The sequence below is a fragment of the Coregonus clupeaformis genome, unplaced genomic scaffold (assembly GCF_020615455.1).
Source record: "Coregonus clupeaformis isolate EN_2021a unplaced genomic scaffold, ASM2061545v1 scaf1439, whole genome shotgun sequence".
Taxonomy (NCBI): Eukaryota; Metazoa; Chordata; class Actinopteri; order Salmoniformes; family Salmonidae; genus Coregonus; species Coregonus clupeaformis.
Genome location: NW_025534893.1, coordinates 10732 through 32215, shown reverse-complemented (window position 1 = coordinate 32215; position 21484 = coordinate 10732). Strand labels below are relative to the sequence as shown.

The following is a 21484-nucleotide window of genomic DNA, read 5'->3' as shown; positions in this document are numbered from 1 at the left end:
AGGGAGTCAAATTCAGACTCTTGCGGAGAAGAAACAAACGTTCGTATGCGTGGCGTTTGGCCAGAGTAATGAGTCTGGGTAACCAAGCAACCGAAATTGGCCGAAGCGTTTGAAGAGTATCTGCTGCATGTAAAAGAGAAAGCTCTGACCAAGGTATGGAATATTCCACCAGGGTCATTCCGGAACCTTCAGTGTGAATGGGCTCTCGCTAGAGCCCATTCTGCAGCCAGAGCAGAAGGTAAAATAAACTCAGATGAAAGGAGCAGAAACTACAATAAAAGTACAAGCAAAGAAAGTAAGCATCGACTCTGTATTCTCTGGGGCCAAAACCACAGATTAAAATCTAACCGCAGAATGGAGGCCAGATTGCTCTAATTCACTGTCATCTCTGCTTTTTTACAGCAGAGCCTGGAGAGAGAGCGAGAGAGAGAGAGAGAGAGAGAGAGAGAGAGAGAGAGAGAGAGAGAGAGAGCGAGAGAGAGAGAGAGAGAGAGAGAGAGAGAGAGAGAGAGCGAGAGAGAGAGAGCGAGAGAGAGAGAGAGAGAGAGAGAGAGAGAGAGAAGCCCTGATTCTCCCGCCCACACCTACTCCTCTCTTCCATTCACAATGTCTCTAAAATTGTTTGCCCTCTCCTTTTAATGTCTGTCTCTAAATCATCAGCTCTTAAAATAAACAGCGGCTTGGATTACCCTCTAAATCTCCGCCTGTGCTGCTAAGGAGCATGTGCAGAGGGACTCAAATCAAATCAAATCAAATTTTATTGGTCACATGCGCCGAATACAACAGGTGCAGACATTACAGTGAAATGCTTACTTACAGCCCTTAACCAACAGTGCATTTATTTTAAACAAAAAAAGTAAAAATAAAACAACAACAAAAAAAAAAGTGTTGAGAGTATTTGATTTTGTGCACCAGCTGTTGTTTACAAATATACACAGACCGCCACCCCTTGTCTTACCAGAGTCAGCCGTTCTGTCCTGCCGATGTAGCGTATAGCCTGCTAGCTGAATCTTATCATTGTCGTCGTTCAGCCACGACTCCGTGAAACATAAGATATTACAGTTTTTAATGTCCCGTTGGTAGGATAACCGTAATCTTAAATCGTCCACTTTATTTTCAAAAGATTGAACGTTGGCTAATAGGTAATTCCGTTTGGGTGCTCCCCTGTAGGTTTGGGTTGCTGGAGGAGAGCCTCCATCATATTAAACAAAGCAGTATAATGGAAACTTGAGTACAACTCTGGAGCAGGGTGGTCTGAGTTGGATAATACAGCAACTAGCGCATGTTATCACAAAAACTATAAGGCAAAGAGATCTACAACCATCTTACATCAAGAATCCCTGACTTGACCATTATTTGAACATCATCCCTGAGGCCATTTGAATTCAAAGTGTATTCTGACAAAACATACCATATGTTATTGGACCTAAACCAACAAATACAAATACAAGTTTCCCAGTCCAGTGTGGTGACAGATTGCACCCAGTCTAGGACCGGTGGAGGGGACCAAGTCAGGGCCTGCTGTAGCCATTCTGTACTCCCTCTACTCAGGGAAGGGGCACCCAGTACGAGCAATGAGGCGAATCCCAGGTCTGTAAGGGCACATATGTGCACTACTAGGTGTGTGTGTGTATGTGTGTGTGTGTGTGTGTGTGTGTGTGCGTGCGCGTGCATGTGTGTGTGCGTGCTTGCGTGTGTGTGTTGTGGTGTGTGTGTGTGGCACCAGGTGTAAACTGGGGTTCAGGTGCTGGGTGGGTGAGTGGGAGCACTGGGAGAGTGCGGAGAGAAGCAGGCACACATATGCTGTGCTACGGATGCTGTTTGTTGTCGCTCGCTCTCCCACTATTGCACACATGTGCGCACACATGCACACACACACACACACATACACATACACATACATAGACTCACTCATAGGAGTTGAGATCTTTGGGGATCTCTCGGTTGTTTTGAAGGGCAAAACAGATTGCATTTGAAAAATGAAAGGGAAAGAGATGTAGCCTCATGTTTATGAACTACAACAATATTTTCAAAGGGTGTCTCTTTGAAAGCTAAAGTAGCTCTGCCCCATGAGAGGAGGCGCTCTCATAGGCCCTGCATTTGAACTAATCTCATAACTGGGCCATCACAACACTGAGACACTTCCTGTGTGCACAGGATGGGACACCTAACATAGTCACTACTGCACCACTACTGCACCTTTATAAGTTATTCAATTAACAAACGTAGGTCTTGTAAACAGGCCCACTGAAGCTAAACTCCGAACCAGGGTCTCAAAGATCCCTCAGATGGGTTTGACTAAAGGAGACCAAGATGGAGTGAATCTCCTCTTTGAGTATGTATTCCTGTATTGGCATTTCTGCTTGATTTCAGACATATACATGTTAGTAATGCTCTGTCTATAGGGTGAAACAAATCTGAGTGGATTCCTCTGGCAGCCCTGTGCCCTGCGGTTGATTACGTTACAGCCGGAGTGCCACAGCAACAGCCCAGCACCACACTCTGTGTGCCAATAGGAGCTGTCCTAGAGGCACCTTGGATACCGACCAGCAAAGGTATGCTGGGAACAGGGGTAGGTGCCATGGCAACCCCTTGCAGGGGCTTTCTGGTCAATAACTCAAGGCACAGGTATGGTTGTGTGCATCAAAAGGGCAGGCACCGGCCTCAGACACTAAATAGCCCAAAACACAATGAGGTGACTTCCAAAATGTGAGAGCTCATAAGTAAATACACCCAATATGCACGGCCAAACAAACTGTGCAATCTCATAAACGGGCTACTTCCTGCTTTAATCTTCTCCATAGTTTCTTATTGCTTATGAAAAAACCCTGTTGTTTTTCATTCTTTTATGAAATGTATGCATTGGAACTGCCAATAAGAATTCAAATGAGTCTGAAATTATAGGTGAGTGCAGAAGTGTTGACAGTTGACGGTTATAATGAGAATGTTACCATCCCAAATTATGCCTGTGAAATGGAGCCTCCGGTCCATATGAAAAGCAAACAGACAGCGTAATGAAGTGAAAGTGTCAGCTGATTTTGTGCCGGAGCCCAGAGCCGAGTCGAGCTGAGCCCTGCTTCCTCTTTAAGGAGGGAATGACGGGACTGGGCAGCAGAATCCACTAGAATAGCATGAATCTTCCACAGACTCAACAAAATAATAAAATAATAAAAGGTGTGTGTGCGTGTGCATGTGTTTTAATTAATACTATTCTCCCACAACCATGAGCACATTTATGAGAAAATAATCATTATAAAAGTTATGAGCAGAAACAGAGCAGTCTTAATTAAATACAAATGTTGCCCATTCATAACTGTATAGTATCAGCATGAAGCGTTTCTGAAACCTTTTCTCCTGATTTGAGTTTTAGAAGTAAGTAAGTATTTGAGTAGCAAGTCTCATAATGCCATCATTACTAAATTACTGTATCTAAAAGAATGGCCAATTGTTTATTAACTAATTAATTTAGAGAGTAAAAAACTAGTGTAAATACTATTATTGTTTTGATATTATCAAAAGTGCTGTTTCAAAGTCACCATATCTCTCTCTGTCTCCTTGTCTCTGTTGGTTCGGCAAAGGCGTGTTTGTTGTTCAGCTGCTCAAAGGCGTAGCGGCTTTATTTATTTATTAGATTCCCATTAATTAAAACATTTGCACTGACAAACAGGCAAAAGGACGCATTAGCACCTAGTTTACACCCCGCGTCCCCTGGCTGTCAGCTGGCGTGGTAGAGCTCCGACGGCGCACATGTCTTTAAGTGATGCGGAACCAGAGAGGGTCTGAGACAGCCAGGGCGTCTCAGCTCATCAACACAGACAGAATTAAATAGCATGATATCACTGAATGTCAGTTAATATTGTACCAAAACATAACTGTGTTTGTCTGCAGGGCTAGGAATGTAATGTAATAGCATGCCCAACTGTTAAAAACTTAACATGCAGTTATAGTTTCTACAGTACATACTGTACTTGTAGGCTATATCCATATTTAGTATGCCTAAATGCACAGACATAGCTGTATTGTTACTGTATGTCAGTGCCCCCATACCATGTCCTCCAAAGGGAGTGAGGCCCTCACCTCTCTCTCTCTCACATCCCCCTGTTATTTCAATGAACAAAAGAGGGGCTCTTGAGGCCGTGGGTGGATCCATAAAAGGAAGAAAGAAGCAGTGCTCCTGGTCCGTGCTGAATGGGGCCCTTTCACACTTAGAGAGGCCTGTTTACTCTACCTCAATAATGGGCCTAATTTTCTGATCATTATTGAGTAATTCCACCCACCCCCACACCCGTCGTTTTACGCTCTCCCATCATTCAGGCCGAATGTTCTCCGTGAAGGCCCAGGTCTCTGTCCAAACGGATTTGAGGCTCGCTCACAGATGCAAAACACGTCGAAAGTGATTTGTTTTATTTTCTGGTGCGCCTGTCAAACCCTCATCCCGCCCCTTCACAAGCCACCTTCTCCCTCTCCCTGTTCAGCTGCGAGATGTGAAAAAATGCTACAGCAGCTGGGGAAAATAATCTGTAAAGAATTACTATTTTATGTTATTTAGAATACAGATTTATTTTTACAGCGTGTTTACTATGCAGTTTACTGTAGTTACTTAGTAAATACCATTTTGTTATTTAGCATGAAGTCATTCTCCCTTCTCATTGGGCAAGATCTGAGAATGAGCCTCCATTTTGTTTTTGACCAGTATCCCATACAGCACAATCACACTGAAAGTATCAACACTAAAAAGTAATATGAAAATATTCTCACTATGTATCACTGTTTGATAAAATGGTGATTATTATATTAAGAAATATAAAGAGGTCAATAAATATAAAATAATATATACATCTACATTTTAGTGCTGATATTTCCTGTCGGCTCGTTAAAAAAGCCACAGACATGGCGGAGGGAGATGAGGCCGCGAAGGCGGGAAGTGTTCATCGAAACTGTCGATAAAAAAGGTTAAGAACGAGAGAAACAAAGAAAGGATCAGAAGGAGAGGTTGGCAGAGACTGTGTGGCGGTTTGAAAAGCTGGCACCTTCCAAACAGAGCTGCAGCTTTGGGTGCCAAACGCTGCCAACCAGCCACACTGAATTCTGCCCGCCCTCTCTTTGTTTTCACCGTGGCTTTTGCATCATCTTTATTTTGTGCTTTTCTTTTACATTATGTTAGATTGAGTGATGCCACTACGGCCACAATTACTACTAATAATACCACTAACAATTATACAATAAATCATAATAATAGATATAGAATAAAAATATTTAGAGTTCTCATTAAACATTTTGAGGGAAAACTATGTTGCTACCCTATTTAAATGGCAGAATTTGATAGGGAGTAAATTACATACTGATACAGAGATCCTGTATCAGTATTCCCCGACTGTCTGTGCCTCCACTGTCCTGGGTTCCGTACGGAAAGAGCTGTCCCAATTACAGGGCAGCCTTTCCCTGGCTCTGCTCCACTGGGCCGAGCGCGAGCGGATCAGAATCTGGCTGGGAACTGGTCGGGCAGCTCTCATCCCTTCTCTCACTCCCTCGCTCCTCGGCACAGGGAGCTGAGAGAGGGGTATATGTTTTTGGGGACAGACAGATTTCATGCCTGGCGTCTGTACAAAACGGCTATAAGAAATCAAGCAGTGAGACGACACAGCATTAGAGACAAAAAAACGATACCAAAAATACCCCAAAAAAACATCCCAGCTCATCCTCCTTTTAGCCTCTCTTTTCATTCAGATGAAGATTAACAAAATTATAATTTAAGTAGGGCTGAGACAACCAAACAATTGTATATGTTTCCGTGCCCATGATGCTGTGCTTGCTATAATGTGTTATTTCCGGTAAACATGTGTCCATTTTAATCAATGCAAACAAAATGATAAACACAAAATCATAATTAACAGAAAATAAAAATGTAAAATGCTGCCAAAAGGGTATACCATTACAATCCTCAGTCACTGTAGATACAAATTGTTGATAGAATTATGAATAATTTGTAATGAGCAGCTAAAATTTGGGACACCTAAAACCAAGATGAATGTATTGTTTTTATAAAGAAAATGAGATAATGTGATAAAGTATGTCCGTAACAAGCCAGTAAATGCACTGTGATTATGGAGGAATTATGAACTGGGTAAAAGTAGTTAAAGGAGCGCACAGGGTCCCTTCAATCCTAAACGCGTAAAGGTTTGAGTCTTTTCATCGATTCCTCGGAATTCTATCACCCTGGAATAATCTGTTTACCAGGGATTCCATGCGCTCCTCACACACAAAAATGGGAACTGGGAAAACTAGGGCCCTGAAAACGGGCCAAGCTAGGCTGTTTGAGATCCCTGCACCCTTTGCATATTAAAAACGCCACTGTGTCAATGACACTGTTCTGTCATGAGTGACTCGCTGACGCTCAAACTTTATTTGGTGCATTTATTCAAATGACAACAGCATATTAAACTTTCCATTGAGAGCGTTTCACGGGGTGTTTTTCACACGAGATGAATGTGGCCCCCATCGCGCCGGTTCTCAGTATTTCTCTGTCGGCCCGGGTTACAGACCCATGCCAGAACATTGGAGGAACACAGTTCTGTTCTTCTTCCAGAAATCTGCAGTTCAGTTTGTTTATCGGCCAAGGAAAAGAGCAGATATTTTTTCCTGTAAAACTCATGGTTCTTTTAAAAATAATTTTAACGTCCGTCGCTTTTCCTTCATCACCCTGTATCTGAGAGACAAACGCTCTTGGCCAAACATGACGTACCCAGACTTAAAGGATCGACATGACAGTGTGGTCCCATCCACACTCTCTCTGTGTCTGGGCACAGGGACAGACAGTATGAGACAGAATGGTGCAACAGCAGAATCAGAAAACATGGGACCAACGCCCATCCACAACCCCCAAACCTTCCCAGGCCTGCCTTCATAATAGACAAAGACCAAGAAGTAAAGGGCTGTATTTTTTGGGGAAATAAAATACTGCGTCATATTTGGCAACTTCATATTCATTTGAAAAATCTGATAATACCATTATTATCTCCTTTTAAAGTTCAGGATATTGTGCAAACCAGATTAAATCTGTACGATAGATAAGCGTGACAGGGTGTTAAGTCTTAAGTCTGTCTCCAAGGCTCTCACTCTCTTTGTTCGTTTCGGTTAAAGCATTCTCTCAGTTCTCTGCCGTGGTCTGCGAGATGGAGAGTCTGGGAGATGGAGATGGGCTCGTTGTCCTGGCGGGTCAGCGCCACAGTTCACCACACCGTGGAGCTGGCATAGGTCAGCGACCCAAACAACGCACATCACTGGACAAGATCTCTCCTAGCATGGCGGACAGATTAGGGGTGTACTAAGAAACATATTTTCTATCATAAAAGAGCAGTAATGAGAGCCGTATGAGAGGGAGCCCGCTCCAAACATGACTAATACTGGAACAGCGGCGATTCATCAGACTGACGAAATATGGAACACACTGCACAAAAACATGAACTTTTCCCATCGCGCCGTGACCTGAGCTGGGCCTTGGCAGGGCCTGGCTGGCTGAGCCTTTATTCAAAATCTGAACAAAGATGAGCTCAGCCCGTTCTTCCTCCACATCCCTGAACCATTATCATCAACAGCATCAGGAATTACCTCAGGACAACCAATTACCTCAGGACAACCAGTCCTGGGTGACTGACTCTCACAGGTTAAATGCAATTGCATTACGTTGGGTGAACAGCCAGGTATTTGTCTAAAATGCTTTTGATAAGGGGCCTTGCAGCTGTGGAGCTGCAGTGTAAGCTGCTTTCATCAGTAATAGCTAGCCCTCACTGCCCCGCCCACAAGGCCTAAGTCTATAATTGGACAAAAGCACTACTGCAGAGGAGGAAAGGAGTCTCCTGTCACTCATACTGCAGAGGAGGAGAGGAGTCTCCTGTCACTCATACTGCAGAGGAGGAGAGGAGTCTCCTGTCACTCATACTGCAGGGGAAAAACCTGCAGCTGGCGACGGTGACATCAGTGGGCAGGAGAACTGTAGCACACCGATGGCTCAGATGCACTGATAAGGCCTGGACTCTGATAGCTTCCGAAAGACACAGACACCCTGGGATAGTGAGCTAAGAATAAAACAGTAACGTTGCCACTCCAAAGGTCAGAATGGAACCACTCACTGTTCCCCCTCTCTCCCCTACACTCAGTGAACTTTTAACCCCATCTCCTTCAGAGGCTCTACTGGTTCATACTTTTTAAGATGGTACTTTTCATTCTTGCAGTGTACAGTGGAGGGAGCGTGGGCTGCTGTTGAGGCGTTACGGTGGTGAAGCTTATGGGCAGGAGAACCAAGCGGAGCCTATGGCTGTCCTATGCCGTCTCTGTAGAAGCGAGGAGGCCTTGTCTGTCTCACACTGAAAGGCTTGTGCATTTGCCAACAAGGGCAACAGACCCAGATTTTAAAACACTTTCTATTCTGTGACAGGAGTGTGGACAGAGATGCAGGGAAAAACAATTTCAATAAAAGGTAACAATAACCAATGATTTATAATGGAATATAACCCTTTTCCAAAACCCATAAATATACAATACAGATTTGTATGTACAGAGGCACAAAGCCAACCCACTGGGCAAAAACTGGTTGAATCGACGTTGGTTCCACATCATGTCAACCAAAATATTCTATGTGATTACGTTGAATCAACATGGAAAACTGATTGCATTTGCAAAAAGTCATCAACGTAAGGGAATTTCAGATTTGTTTACCCATCTTTTAACCTAAATCCAATGACACTGTGATAAAAAAAATTACGTTGAATTCACGTTAGTTGACAACTCAACCAAATGTAAATCAAACTAGATGTTGAACTGACGTCTGTGCGCAGTTGGAAGTGAGGGAATACTATATTACATTTTGCTGAGCAACCATTTAAGTTTCAGAAAATAAATTAATCTTGACATAAGTAAACACACACACACACACACACACACACACACACACACACTGAAGGGTAAAACAGTAATGGGATGACTGGTGAATACTGGCACAGGGTAAAAGGGCTAAGCTCTAAGGGGCGGCTTCACAGAGAGCTAATCTGAGCCTGGGTTAGCGGCAGCACATTGTGAAACAGGAAGACGAGCTCACAGAGGCCCAGCTAACTGACGCTGAGTTACACACTGTGCTGAAAAGAACACGGCATGGGGTACTCTGTCACAGAGGCCTGCAGCACCACGGTGCCAAGGAGCAGAATTAGGCCTCTGTAACCGTACGCTTGCCTGGTGTAAGACAATAGGTTTCTTTAGCCTTATGCTAATGGCTAAACCGACGCAGGAGAGGGTTCTAGCTACGTGAGGGTGCTGGCTGGGGATATGTCCTCAGTGCCTTCAGCCCATACCTGAGTCAATCTACTAACTGCACCCTCAGCATACCTGACTACACTTTTCACTTGAGTGATTCATTGCTAACAGACAATAGGAAACACACAAAAAACAAATGGAAGATTAATTTCAGCACGATCACAGTGGAATGTTCAGTAATTGAAAATGACGAATGCCAAAAGCAAAATTTTCAAACAGCAGATGTATTGTCAGACAGAAATTTCAAGACCCAAAGCTATTTAATGCAGTCCTCATTGCTTTTCTCATTATCAAAGTCATGGAATAGAAAAGGATAAATTGAATTGTGTAATCAGAGACAGGTTCAAATATATTATTGAAAAAAAATTTATTATTATTATTATTATTTAAGATCATTTACTAAACAAAGTGTGCCATTATTTTAGTGATACCCAAGAAAAGCTATCTATACAGCTAACATATAATAAACGACAAATTCATCTTAAAAATTCTGCTGAACATTTAAACTCCTACATGGGGGGCTCTGTGTATCCACCAGATTAAGAGAAAGGTAAAGTTCAATATATACTATACATTTCCTTGACACTGGGTCTCCTCTATTTCAACATTACATTTTCCATTCCAAAGTAAGTATCCACATTTTCCATACAAGTAACTGATGAAAAAGGACTGCTTATAGAGTATCATATAAAGTTTGTTGAGGAAACACCTGTGTTGAATTTGGACAAATAAAAAAGTGCACAAACAAACTAAACCAAACTGAGGAGCTAATATAGAGAAGGGTTGTCTCTGTATGCAGTGTGCTGTGCATGTGCGTGTGTGTGTGTGTGTGTTTGCATTAGTGTGTGGGATATAAGAGTGTGTGTGCGAGAGTGTACATGTGCGTGAGAGAACGGGAGCGAGTTTGTGTTGGCGAAGCGACTGCAGCAGGGCTGACTGTGAGGTGGGCTGTGGTGCCAGAGAGAGTAGAGCGCGGGAGGCTGAGGCTGGAGACGGGGCAGCTCTCCCTGCCTCAGTCGCCTGCCTCCCAAACAACCTGGGACTGGGCCAGCTGTCACCACGCTCTTCAGCCCGCCACACACACACACACACGGCCCACAGACACACGGCAGACTGCTACTGACACACACACACACACACACACACCACACACACACACACCACACACACACACACAGCCTTAAAGACACTCATTTATAGCCAGACAATTACTGCGCACATTAGCACACGCAGAGACAAACACATTTGCAGATGTGTTTTGTCTTACAGACAACACACCCCTAAAACATGCATATTTGAATTCAGACAAATTTGCACACAAGCACCTGAACAAATTTACCAGCACAGACTTTATCTCTGGATAGGCACACATTTAAAGACACATGCACAACTCAAAAACAACACACAAACTAAATGGTGTGCCAGTGGTGTCAAATGTGTTCTGTAATGTTCATAAGGCGTTACATTTGGAGGCAATTCTCTTTATTTATCACAGGCTAGCACTTGGTCTGGTGGTGCACGGGGAGGGGCAGGGTTTGGCAAGGCTTAGGGTGTGGCTGCAAAAGGCCTTACAAACTGACCTGTGTGTGTGTGTGTGTGTGTGTGTGTGTGTGTGTGTGTGTGTGTGTGAGACAGACAGAAAACGTGGTAAGGTGTTCACCCACTGACCTGGTGAGTGGACGAAGTAGGCCAGGTAGAGGTCGAGCTCCTTGACGGACACGCCGATGTGGTGAGGCTGGACGCACAGGCCGTGGTTGGAGCACTGGGGCGACTTGACCAGCCGCTCTCCGTCCGTGCTCTCCAGGGGGCTGCCCTTGAACAGGATGACCATCACCAGGTCCAGCCGCCACACCTTGTCGGCCTGGCGCAGGCAGTCGATACGGCGGATCTTGCCCTTCTGGTCGGGGTTGGAGAGAACACAGCAGGGGGGCTTCTTGCCCGTGATGGTGAGCACAAAGTCCTCACGGAACTCGGGCCGGATGTCCTTGCGGAGCTTGGCTAGCAGCCGCGACGCCCACTTCTGCTTGATCTCGGGCTTCTCACCCAGCAGCTCGTCCTTCACTGCGCGTTCTTCATCCTTTGTCATCCTCTTCTCGTGCTTCTTGAAGTACTTGCGTTTGCGGGCCTGCAGGTTGAACCAGGTGTAGGAGAAGGCACGGACATGGGGGAGAAGGGCCTCGATGAAGGGATGAAATTCATCCTAACGGAGGGAGAGAGACAGAGAGAGAGAGAGAGGGTGCTCTGTTATTTTCATGCTGTATGGTGCAAGCAGCTGAAGATCCGTTATTGAAGATAGAAGAGCGATGAGGCAATTTACAGACATTTTTCCCCCCAAATAATTCCTGTTTTGATAGAACGTTAATGCACTGCCAACAGAGGGGATACAGTTCAGAAACTACTAACTAAGACAGGGCTAGCATTACCAACAATACCACTAACTGACATAATAATAATAATAATAATAATAATAATAATAATAATAATAATAATAATAATAATAATAATAATAATATTCATCATCATCATCATCATAATATCCTAAATGTAATAATACTGTAGGTAGATACAATTACATTGCAAATAGTAAATTACTGGTACCGTCCTTCTTACAAAATAATATAATCTGAAAGCACATTTAAAAACTACATTAAACTGTAATAACAGATTAATTCAAATTTAAAAGACAAAAGAGATTAAAAAAATTCAACCCAAGGCGAGCAAAACATTATTATTTTTACATCCACTGTAAAGGAGAATTTATTCAGCTATACCATAATACCTTCACTACACATCGCTCAGCGACAATGCCTAGATCTCGCCATAGTGTTCCTGTGCCAGGGTTGCCACACACCGGTCGTTCACCGCCAATCTTTGCCGCCACAAGACCACTGTTAAATGTGCTGCTAAAAGATCTGCCATACCATTTCCTATCTCTCCTGCTGCCATGCAAAAGAAGTCTACCCAGACTCACATTTCAGCAACAAATTGAAAGCGGACAGAAATCACCACAAAAACACACTGCAAGAGGAAGACAGACGGACTAGTAGTTACCATTTTGCACTCTCATCATAAATTTGGCACAACGTTCAAAATAAAAAAGAAATCTCCCACACCACTTTTTTTCCCGCACTCCCAAGTGCTGGTTTGGCTGGGCGTAATAAATGTGCAGATGAAAAAACTTGAGGGTAAAAAAGATAATTAGCAGAAGATCTCAGGAATCTCCAGTTATCCACAGTAAGCAGTGGAACAAAGTTAAACAAAACAAGATACACCCCGGATGTTCTGGGGGTCACAGCGTAACGCTGCAAAGGTTCTGGTTAAATCTGGGACAGAAAGACAAAATACCCAAATTTAAAGAGAAGAAAACTAATATTGAGAAATAATGGAAATATGGTAAAAATAGAAATGGTGAATGGTATTTAAGAAAAAAAGTATCTAAATATAACAACTGGAATAGACACACTTAAAATAAACACTCTTCTTTTGCGCTTCCCCCCCCCCCCAAAAAAAAGAAGGAAATAAAGCACAAAAAAATCCTTGGCAAAGCGTAATTGGTAGTGGTGTTTGTTCAGATCTGTAGGCCCCGTGTAAGACTCAGAGACACACACACAGGCGGGGGGGCTGGGGAGTGCAGAGCACAGAATAGGAAAAAATGGAGAGAACCGAATCAATGTTGGACGAGCGCGTACGACCGCTGGCAAAGCCGAGTGCTGCTTCTTTTTTCCCCTTTTCTCTCCAACTCTCTCTTTTCTCTCTCTGTTTCTCGCTCGCCGTCTCTCGTCCTTCCCTAACCATTGCTTGAGCCTTTGCCAACACGAGTAGGGCCCACCTATTTGGCAACAAGATGCCTGTAGCCCAGCCAATGCGTTAGCTTCAAGAGCTGAAAGGGAGGGAAACGAGAAAGGAGGGGGGGGTTAGTGGCAAAGAGAGGGAGAGAGCCGGAGAGAGCGCGAGAGAGGGAGAGCGGGAGGGAAAGAGTGTACGCAGTCCTGTCCGACAGTGCACAATTTGCCAAATCGACAAGTTCCTATCTGACACATAGGCAAAGTTCAGGGGACATGTATTTCTCGTGCACCATTTCCTAGCTACCCTCAGTCTGCTTCCATCTCCAGTATGGCCGCCATTGCCTCATCTCACTACCCCCCTACCCCCACCCTCTCTCTCTTTCTGCTTGCGTAACGCCACCTTGGCACAGGATGGCAAGAGAAAACACACAGCTCCAAAATCCCACCAGACCCCACAACCGGCAGCTGGTCTTGGATTTACCACAGGAACAAAGAGGGGGAAACAAACCCTGAGAGAAGATGCATCAATGTATCGCTGGGTGCTTTAAAACCAAAGCATATACAGTACACTGCATGTCTATTACAGCGGGTAAAAGGAGGAACACCAACATATCGAATAGGCAATCGAGAAATACAATTGTGGGAAATGTGTACTGTTCCGGTACAACTGTCGCTATGGCGCTTTCAGCCCAATCTCATCAACACCAGTCCAAAAACAGGAGAGTCTGCAGATAAATCACTGTGTTGTATTTCTCAAAAGCCTCCTATGGCTGTGTCGTCCATGTTTGTGACTAATAATGAGTGCATTGCCTCCATGATGCATCTCTTTCTTCTACAACTGCTGGACAGTTTGCAGAGGCATCTGTAAGGGTCTGCATAAGTGGATGTGTTATTGTTCCTTGGATGGGGTTTGCAGGGTTTGTAATCGCTGCAAAATGGAAGAAGATGATGCAAAACACATTTGTATTAGTGCACACTCACACTGTACTACCGATATAATCTAATCTCTAGTTAATATGCTGCAATATCATGCACTATTTCATGCTCCCTACTAGAGATACATTTCTGCTTAATCTTAGAACGTTGAAGACAGCATCACCCCAGCATTTAGTAGTTGTCTTCAAGATGGTCTGGCTCACACCCATCAACTGTCACGATGCACAATAAAGGACAATATATCCCTGGGTTCATTTTCTGTTCAATTTCTGTTGCTTTCTCTGATACCATTTGTCGCAGAACACGATGAGCATCTAACAAAAGACATACAAAACTGACATTCAAATAAGATGAACATCTCAATTGAAGATACACATACTTTGTAGGGTGAGTGTACATGTGTGTGTGTGTCTGTGAGTCTGTGTGTGAGAGAGAGAGCGAGACAGAGAGAGAGAGGGACGGAGAGAGAGTGCTGAGCAAATGTACCTGAGTACGTGCATAAAATACAAAGACTCACACACCAACATAAACAAAAAAGGATATTGATACAGGGAGAACAAAGATGAGACACTATCTAGAAAACAAGACAATAACGGTTTGGGCCTTCATGAAAGAAAGGAGAGGTTTCCAGTATAGGGACCTAAGCATAGTAGGCTATCTGTGTGGAGGTTAAGAATTTATAGAGGCTACCACTGGGCAACGCTTTGTGGTTCACAGTCCTTAGATTTAGTTAAAACCATCCTATGAAGCACTACAGCAGATACAATTGAATCATGCAAATATCCCACATTCAAAACTGTGATGTGGTTTTAAAGGTCCAATGCAGCCGTTTTTATCTCAACATTATATCATTTCTGGGGAACAATTAAGTACATTACTGTGATTGTTTTAAAATTAAAATTGTAAAAAAATTAACAAAAATTGCTTCTTAGCAAAGAGCAATTTCTCATGCAAGAATTTTGCAAAGACTGTCTGGGAGTGGTCTGAGTTGGGAGGGGAAAACTGAAAACTAGCTGTTATTGGCAGAGGTTTGGAACTGTCTTCCCACTGGGCACACACTGGATGAATCAACATTGCTGCCACACCATTTGAATGAAATTATGTTGAACCAACGTGGAATAGACGTTGAATTATTGGTCTATTAACTAATTTACCGCCTGGTGATGTCACCAGACAGGCCAAAACTCCATCCCACCAAAACAGGCTGAAATTTCTGGCTGTCTTTTCAAACAGCTCTCACACTTATCATTATTTTAACAATTTCACAGTATTATTCCACATAGTCTGGAAATATATATAACACACAGAAAAATCACACGTTTTGACTGCACTGGGCCTTTAAGGTGTACAACCTTTATTGTCAGCAGTGCTCTGTTTCAATGATGATCTCCTACCTACCCACATACAACAACAAATGAAGCCTCAGTAATTAGCTATATTTATTTCCTACATATCTTCAGTATCTCCATCTCTTGTTTTGTTATTCAATAATCATTTATGTCAGCCAGCCACTGCTCCCAATGCATTTCTTTCTTTTGTAGCTGAATTTAGAAAACTGCAGCCTACCTCACCTCTCTATAAAAAATGAGCAATTTCACTGTTAAACTCATGGGTACACGGGTACACTAGCAATGGCTGCCAGTCCTGACTTGAATGAAAACTGCCATATATACAGTTGAAGTGGGAAGTTTACATACACCTTAGCCAAATACATTTAAACTCAGTTTTTCACAATTCCTGACATTTAATCCTAGTAAATATTCTCTGTCTTAGGTCAGTTAGGATCAGTACTTTATTTTAAGAATGTGAAATGTCAGAAGTTTACATACACTCACTTAGTATTTGGTAGCATTGCCTTTAAATTGTTTAACTTGGGTCAAACGTTTCGGGTAGCCTTCCACAAGCTTCCCACAATAAATTGGGTGAATTTTGGCCCATTCCTTCTGACAGAGCTGGTGTAACTGAGGTTTGTAGGCCTCCTTGCTCGCACACGCTTTTTCAGTTCTGCCCACACATTTTCTATAGGATTGAGGTCAGGGCTTTGTGATGGCCACTCCAATACCTTGACTTTGTTGTCCTTAAGCCATTTTGCCACAACTTTGGAAGTCTGCTTGGGGTCATTGTCCATTTGGAAGACCCATTTGCAATCCAGCTTTAACTTCCTGACTGATGTCTTGAGATGTTGCTTCAATATATCCACATAATTTTCCTTCCTCATGATGACATCTATTTTGTAAAGTGCATCAGTACCTCCTGCAGCAAAGCACCCCCACAGCATGATGCTGCCACCCCCGTGCTTCACGGTTGGGATGGTGTTCTTCGGCTTGCAAGCCTTCCCCTTTTTCCTCCAAACATAACAATGGTCATTATGGCCAAACAGTTCTATTTTTGTTTCATCAGACCAGAGGACATTTCTCCAAAAAGTACGATCTTTGTCCCCATGTGCAGTTGCAAACCGTAGTCTGGCTTGTTTATGGCGGTTTTGGAGCAGTGGCTTCTTCCTTGATGAGCGGCCTTTCAGGTTATGTGGATATAGGACTCATTTTAGGACTGGGTTTTACTGTGGATATAGATACTTCTGTACCTGTTTCCTCCAGCATCTTCACAAATCAAATCAAATTGTATTTGCCACATGCGCCGAATACAACAGGGGTACCGGTGCAGAGTCAATGTGCGGGGGCACCGGCTAGTTGAGGTAGTTGAGGTAATATGTACATGTGGGTAGAGTTAAAGTGACTATGCATAAATAATTAACAGAGTAGCAGCAGCGTAAAAATATGGGGTGGGGGTGAGGGGGCAGTGCAAATAGTCCGGGTAGCCATGATTAGCTGTTCAGGAGTCTTATGGCTTGGGGGTAGAAGCTGTTGAGAAGCCTTTTGGACCTAGACTTGGCGCTCCGGTACCGCTTGCCGTGTATGACTAGGGTGGCTGGAGTCTTTGACAATTTTGAGGGCCTTCCTCTGACACCGCCTGGTATAGAGGTACAGGATGGCAGGAAGCTTGGCCCCTGTGATGTACTGGGCCGTACGCACTACCCTCTGTAGTGCCTTGCGGTCAGAGGCCGAGCAGTTGCCATACCAGGCGGTGATGCAACCAGTCAGGATGCTCTCGATGGTGCAGCTGTATAACTTTTTGAGGATCTGAGGACCTGAGGGGGAATAGGCTTTGTCGTGCCCTCTTCACGACTGTCTTGGTGTGTTTGGACCATGATAGTTCGTTGGTGATGTGGACACCAAGGAACTTGAAGCTCTCAACCTGTTCCACTACAGCCCCGTCGATGAGAATGGGAGCGTGCTCAGTCCTCTTTTTTTTCCTGTAGTCCACAATCATCTCCTTTGTCTTGGTCACGTTGAGGGAGAGGTTGTTATCCTGGCACCACACAGCCAGGTCTCTGACCTCCTCCCTATAGGCTGTCTCATCATTGTCGGTGATCAGGCCTACCACTGTTGTGTCGTCGGCAAACTTAATGATGGTGTTGGAGTCGTGCCTGGCCATGCAGTCATGGGTGAACAGGGAGTACAGGAGGGGACTGAGCACGCACCACTGAGGGGCCCCCGTGTTGAGGATCAGCGTGGCAGATGTATTGTTACCTACCCTTACCACCAGGGGGTGGCCCGTCAGGAAGTCCAGGATCCAGTTGCAGAGGGAGGTGTTTAGTCCCAGGATCCTTAGCTTAGTGATGAGCTTTGAGGGCACTATGGTGTTGAACGCTGAGCTGTAGTCAATGAATAGCATTCTCACGTAGGTGTTCCTCTTGTCCAGGTGGGAAAGGGCAGTGTGGAGTGCAATAGAGATTGCATCATCTGTGGATCTGTTGGGGCGGTATGCAAATTGGAGTGGGTCTAGGGTTTCTGGGATAATGGTGTTGATGTGAGCCATGACCAGCCTTTCAAAGCACTTCATGGCTACAGACGTCAGTGCTACGGGTCGGTAGTCATTTAGGGAGGTTATCTTAGTGTCCTTGGGCACGGGGACTATGCTGGTCTGCTTGAAACATGTTGGTATTACAGACTCAGTCAGGGACATGTTGAAAATGTCAGTGAAGACACTTGCCAGTTGGTCAGCACATGCTCAGAGTACACGCCCTGGTAATCCGTCTGGCCCTGCGGCCTTGTGAATGTTGACCTGCTTAAAAGTCTTACTCACATCGGCTACGGAGAGCGTGATCACATAGTCATCCGGAACAGAAGTGGTTTAGCTCATCTGATAGGCTTGTGTCACTGGGCAGCTCGCAGCTGTGCTTCTCTTTGTAGTCTGTAATAGTTTTCAAGCCCTGCCACATCCGACGAGTGTCAGAGCCGGTGTAGTACGATTCAATCTTAGTCCTGTATTGACTCTTTGCCTGTTTGATGGTTCGTCGGAGGGCATAGCGGGATTTCTTATAAGCGTCCGGGTTAGAGTCCCGCTCCTTGAAAGCGGCAGCTCTACCCTTTAGCTCAGGGCGGATGTTGCCTGTAATCCATTGCTTCTGGTTGGGGTATGTACGTACGGTCACTGTGGGGACGACGTCATCGATGCACTTATTGATGAAGCCAGTGACTGATGTGGTGTACTCCTCAATGCTATCTGAAGAATCCCAGAACATGTTCCAGTCTGTGCTAGCAAAACAGTCCTGTAGCTTAGTATCTGCGTCATCTGACCACTTTTTTATTAACCGAGTCACTGGTGCTTCCTGCTTTAGTTTTTGCTTATAAGCAGGAATCAGGAGGATAGAGTTATGGTCAGATTTGCCAAATGGAGGGCGAGGGAGAGCATTGTGTGCGTCTCTGTGTGTGGAGTAAAGGTGGTCTAGAGTTTTTTTCCCTCTGGTTGCACATTTAACATGCTGGTAGAAATTAGGTAGAACGGATTTAAGTTTCCCTGCATTAAAGTCCCCGGCCACTAGGAGCGCTGCCTCTGGAAGAGCGTTTTCCTGTTATACAGCTCATTGAGTGCAATCTTAATGCCAGCATTGGTTTGTGGTGGTAAATAGACAGCTATGAAAAATATAGATGAAAAGTCTCTTGGTAAATAGTGTGGTCTACAGTTTATCATAAGATACTCTACCTCAGGCGAGCAAAACCTCAAGACTTCCTTAGTATTTGATTTTGTGCACCAGCTGTTGTTTACAAATATACACAGACCGCCACCCCTTGTCTTACCGGAGTCAGCCGTTCTATCCTGTGCCGATGTAGCGTATATCCCGTCAGCTGTATGTTGTCCATGTCGTCGTTCAGCCACGACTCGGTGAAACATAAGATATTACAGTTTTTAATGTCCCGTTGGTAGGATAACCGTAATCTTAGGTAATCTAATTTATTTTCAAATGATTGAATATTGGCTAATAGGATTGATGGAAGAGGCAGTTTACTCGCTCACCGTCGGATCCTTACAAGGCACCCCGACCTACGTCCACGATATCACCGTCTCTTTCTCCTGCGAATGACGGGGATTTGGGCCTTGTCGGGTGTCTGTAGGATATCCTTCGCGTCCGACTCGTTGAAGAAAAAATCTTCGTCCAATACGAGGTGAGTAATCGCTGTCCTGATATCTAGAAGCTCTTTTTGGTTATAAGAGATGATGGCAGAAACATTATGTACAGAATAAATTACAAATAACGCGAAAAAACACACATAATAGTACAATTGGTTAGAGGGCTGTAAAACGGCAGCCATCTTCTCCGGCGCCGTTCAAGGTCCTTTGCTGTTGTTCTGGGATTGATTTGCACTTTTCGCACCAAAGTACGTTCATCTCTAGGAGACAGAACACGTCTCCTTCCTGAGCGGTATGACGGCTGCGTGGTCCCATGGTGTTTATACGTGCATACTATTGTTTGTACAGATGAATGTGGTACCTTCAGGCATTTGGAAATTGCTCCCAAGGATGAACCAGACTTGTGGAGGTCTACAATTTTTTTTCTGAGGTCTTGGTTGATTTCTTTTGATTTTCCCATGATGTCAAGCAAAAAGGCACTGAGTTTGAAGGTAGGCCTTGAAATACATCCACAGGTACACCTCCAATTGACTCAAATGATGTACATTAGCCTATCAGAAGCTTCTAAAGCCATGACATAATTTTCTGGAATTTTCCAAGCTGTTTAAAGGCACAATCAACTTAGTGTATGTTAACTTCTGACCCACTGGAATTGTGATATAGTGAATTATAAGTGAAATAATCTGTCTGTAAACAATTGTTGGAAAAATTACTTGTGTCATGCACAAAGTAGATGTCCTAACCGACTTGCCAAAACTATAGTTTGTTAACAAGAAATTTGTGGAGTGGTTGAAAAATGAGTTTGAATGATTCCAACCTAAGTGTATGTAAACTTCCGACTTCAACTGTAAATTATATTTATATGGTTGGTTGTGGCTGTAGGTTTGCCTTTTGCAAATTTCAAAATACAATCGCAGGAAAAATGTACAGTTTGGAAAGCAAATACCTACTGCTGAAAAGAGAAGAGTATTCTGTCTGTAGAACCAATAGAAACCATTTTTTCTCTCAACAACTCCCATTTTTTTGCGACCAGCAGCACTATTTTTCATAGCTCATTTTGAGATAGGCTATTGCCACGACCATCACCGCGAGTAGCCTATGGCTTCATCTTCATCAATAGGTGAGTCAGTGTGCCACTGGAAATGTTATTAAGTAGCTTACTGTAGCCTATTACATATATATTTCCTTCTAATATTGTACAATATGTGTGTCACTTCATTGGCCTGGGCTATTGTTTGTTTGAATTCAAGACCAGATTGATTTCAGTTTGTCGGTGGCATTTGTGTGTTTGAAACTAACACAACACAAAAAACACATCACTGGTTAGAGGACAACCTGCAGAACACAGTCAGCTACATTTTGGAATGTTGTATTTTGATACGGGGATCACCAAAACATAAAGAGAAATGCAACAGTTTTGTCAATCATTCATTGATTATCACATTGAAATTAATTGCGCGAGAGGGGGGAGATGAGGTTGCACGCAGGGGTTGGAACAGGTTCAGGGACTAGAACCGCAAACCGGAAAATACATAAATGTTTTGAGGAACAGAATCAGAACCGCGAACGAAAGTGATCTATACTGTTCCAAAACAGAACTGTTATTGCATGGGAACTGGTTAATAACATTATTTTAAGTTCCGGGCATTTTTTTCCCGTCCCACAAAAAATTCAACAAATCGCCTATGCAAAGCACCTGTCACTCAGAAACGTATTCCAGTGTCTGCCTGCCAGCTGAAAATCTTTGCCAGTGTGTGTGTAGGACCTTCCCCCTCCGAAGCATAGTCTAGCAGCCTACTGACATTGCAAGCGTGATTCAGAAATTAGGGAGGGAGATTTTTAATTAGAGAAGAATGGGCGGCAGGTAGCTTAGTGGTTCTAATCCCCGAGCCGACTAGGTGAAAAAATCTGTCGATGTGCTCTTGAGCAAGGCACTTAACCCTAATTGCTCCTGTAAATCGCTCTGGATAAGAGCGTCTGCTAAA

General features: G+C 43.9%; 1 protein-coding gene across 11 annotated transcripts in view; it reads right to left on the bottom strand.

Annotated features, from left to right (window-relative positions):
• The window catches only part of nfixb (nuclear factor I/Xb), an 82284-nt gene extending 69163 nt beyond the window's left edge, over window positions 1-13121 (bottom strand). For 2 of the 11 annotated variants that reach the window (XM_045218205.1, XM_045218214.1), the window contains exons 1-2: window positions 12358-13119; window positions 10975-11506 (exon numbers count right to left, since the gene is read on the bottom strand). In XM_045218205.1, the coding sequence (XP_045074140.1) occupies window positions 10975-11506; window positions 12358-12360 (535 nt within the window). In that variant the 5' untranslated portion in view covers window positions 12361-13119. Of the gene's footprint in view, window positions 1-10974; window positions 11507-12085; window positions 12269-12357 lie in introns of those variants that run through there. The other 9 variants (XM_045218206.1, XM_045218215.1, XM_045218209.1 and 6 more) reach the window with 7 other exon arrangements.
• Window positions 13122-21484: the final 8363 nt, after the last annotated feature.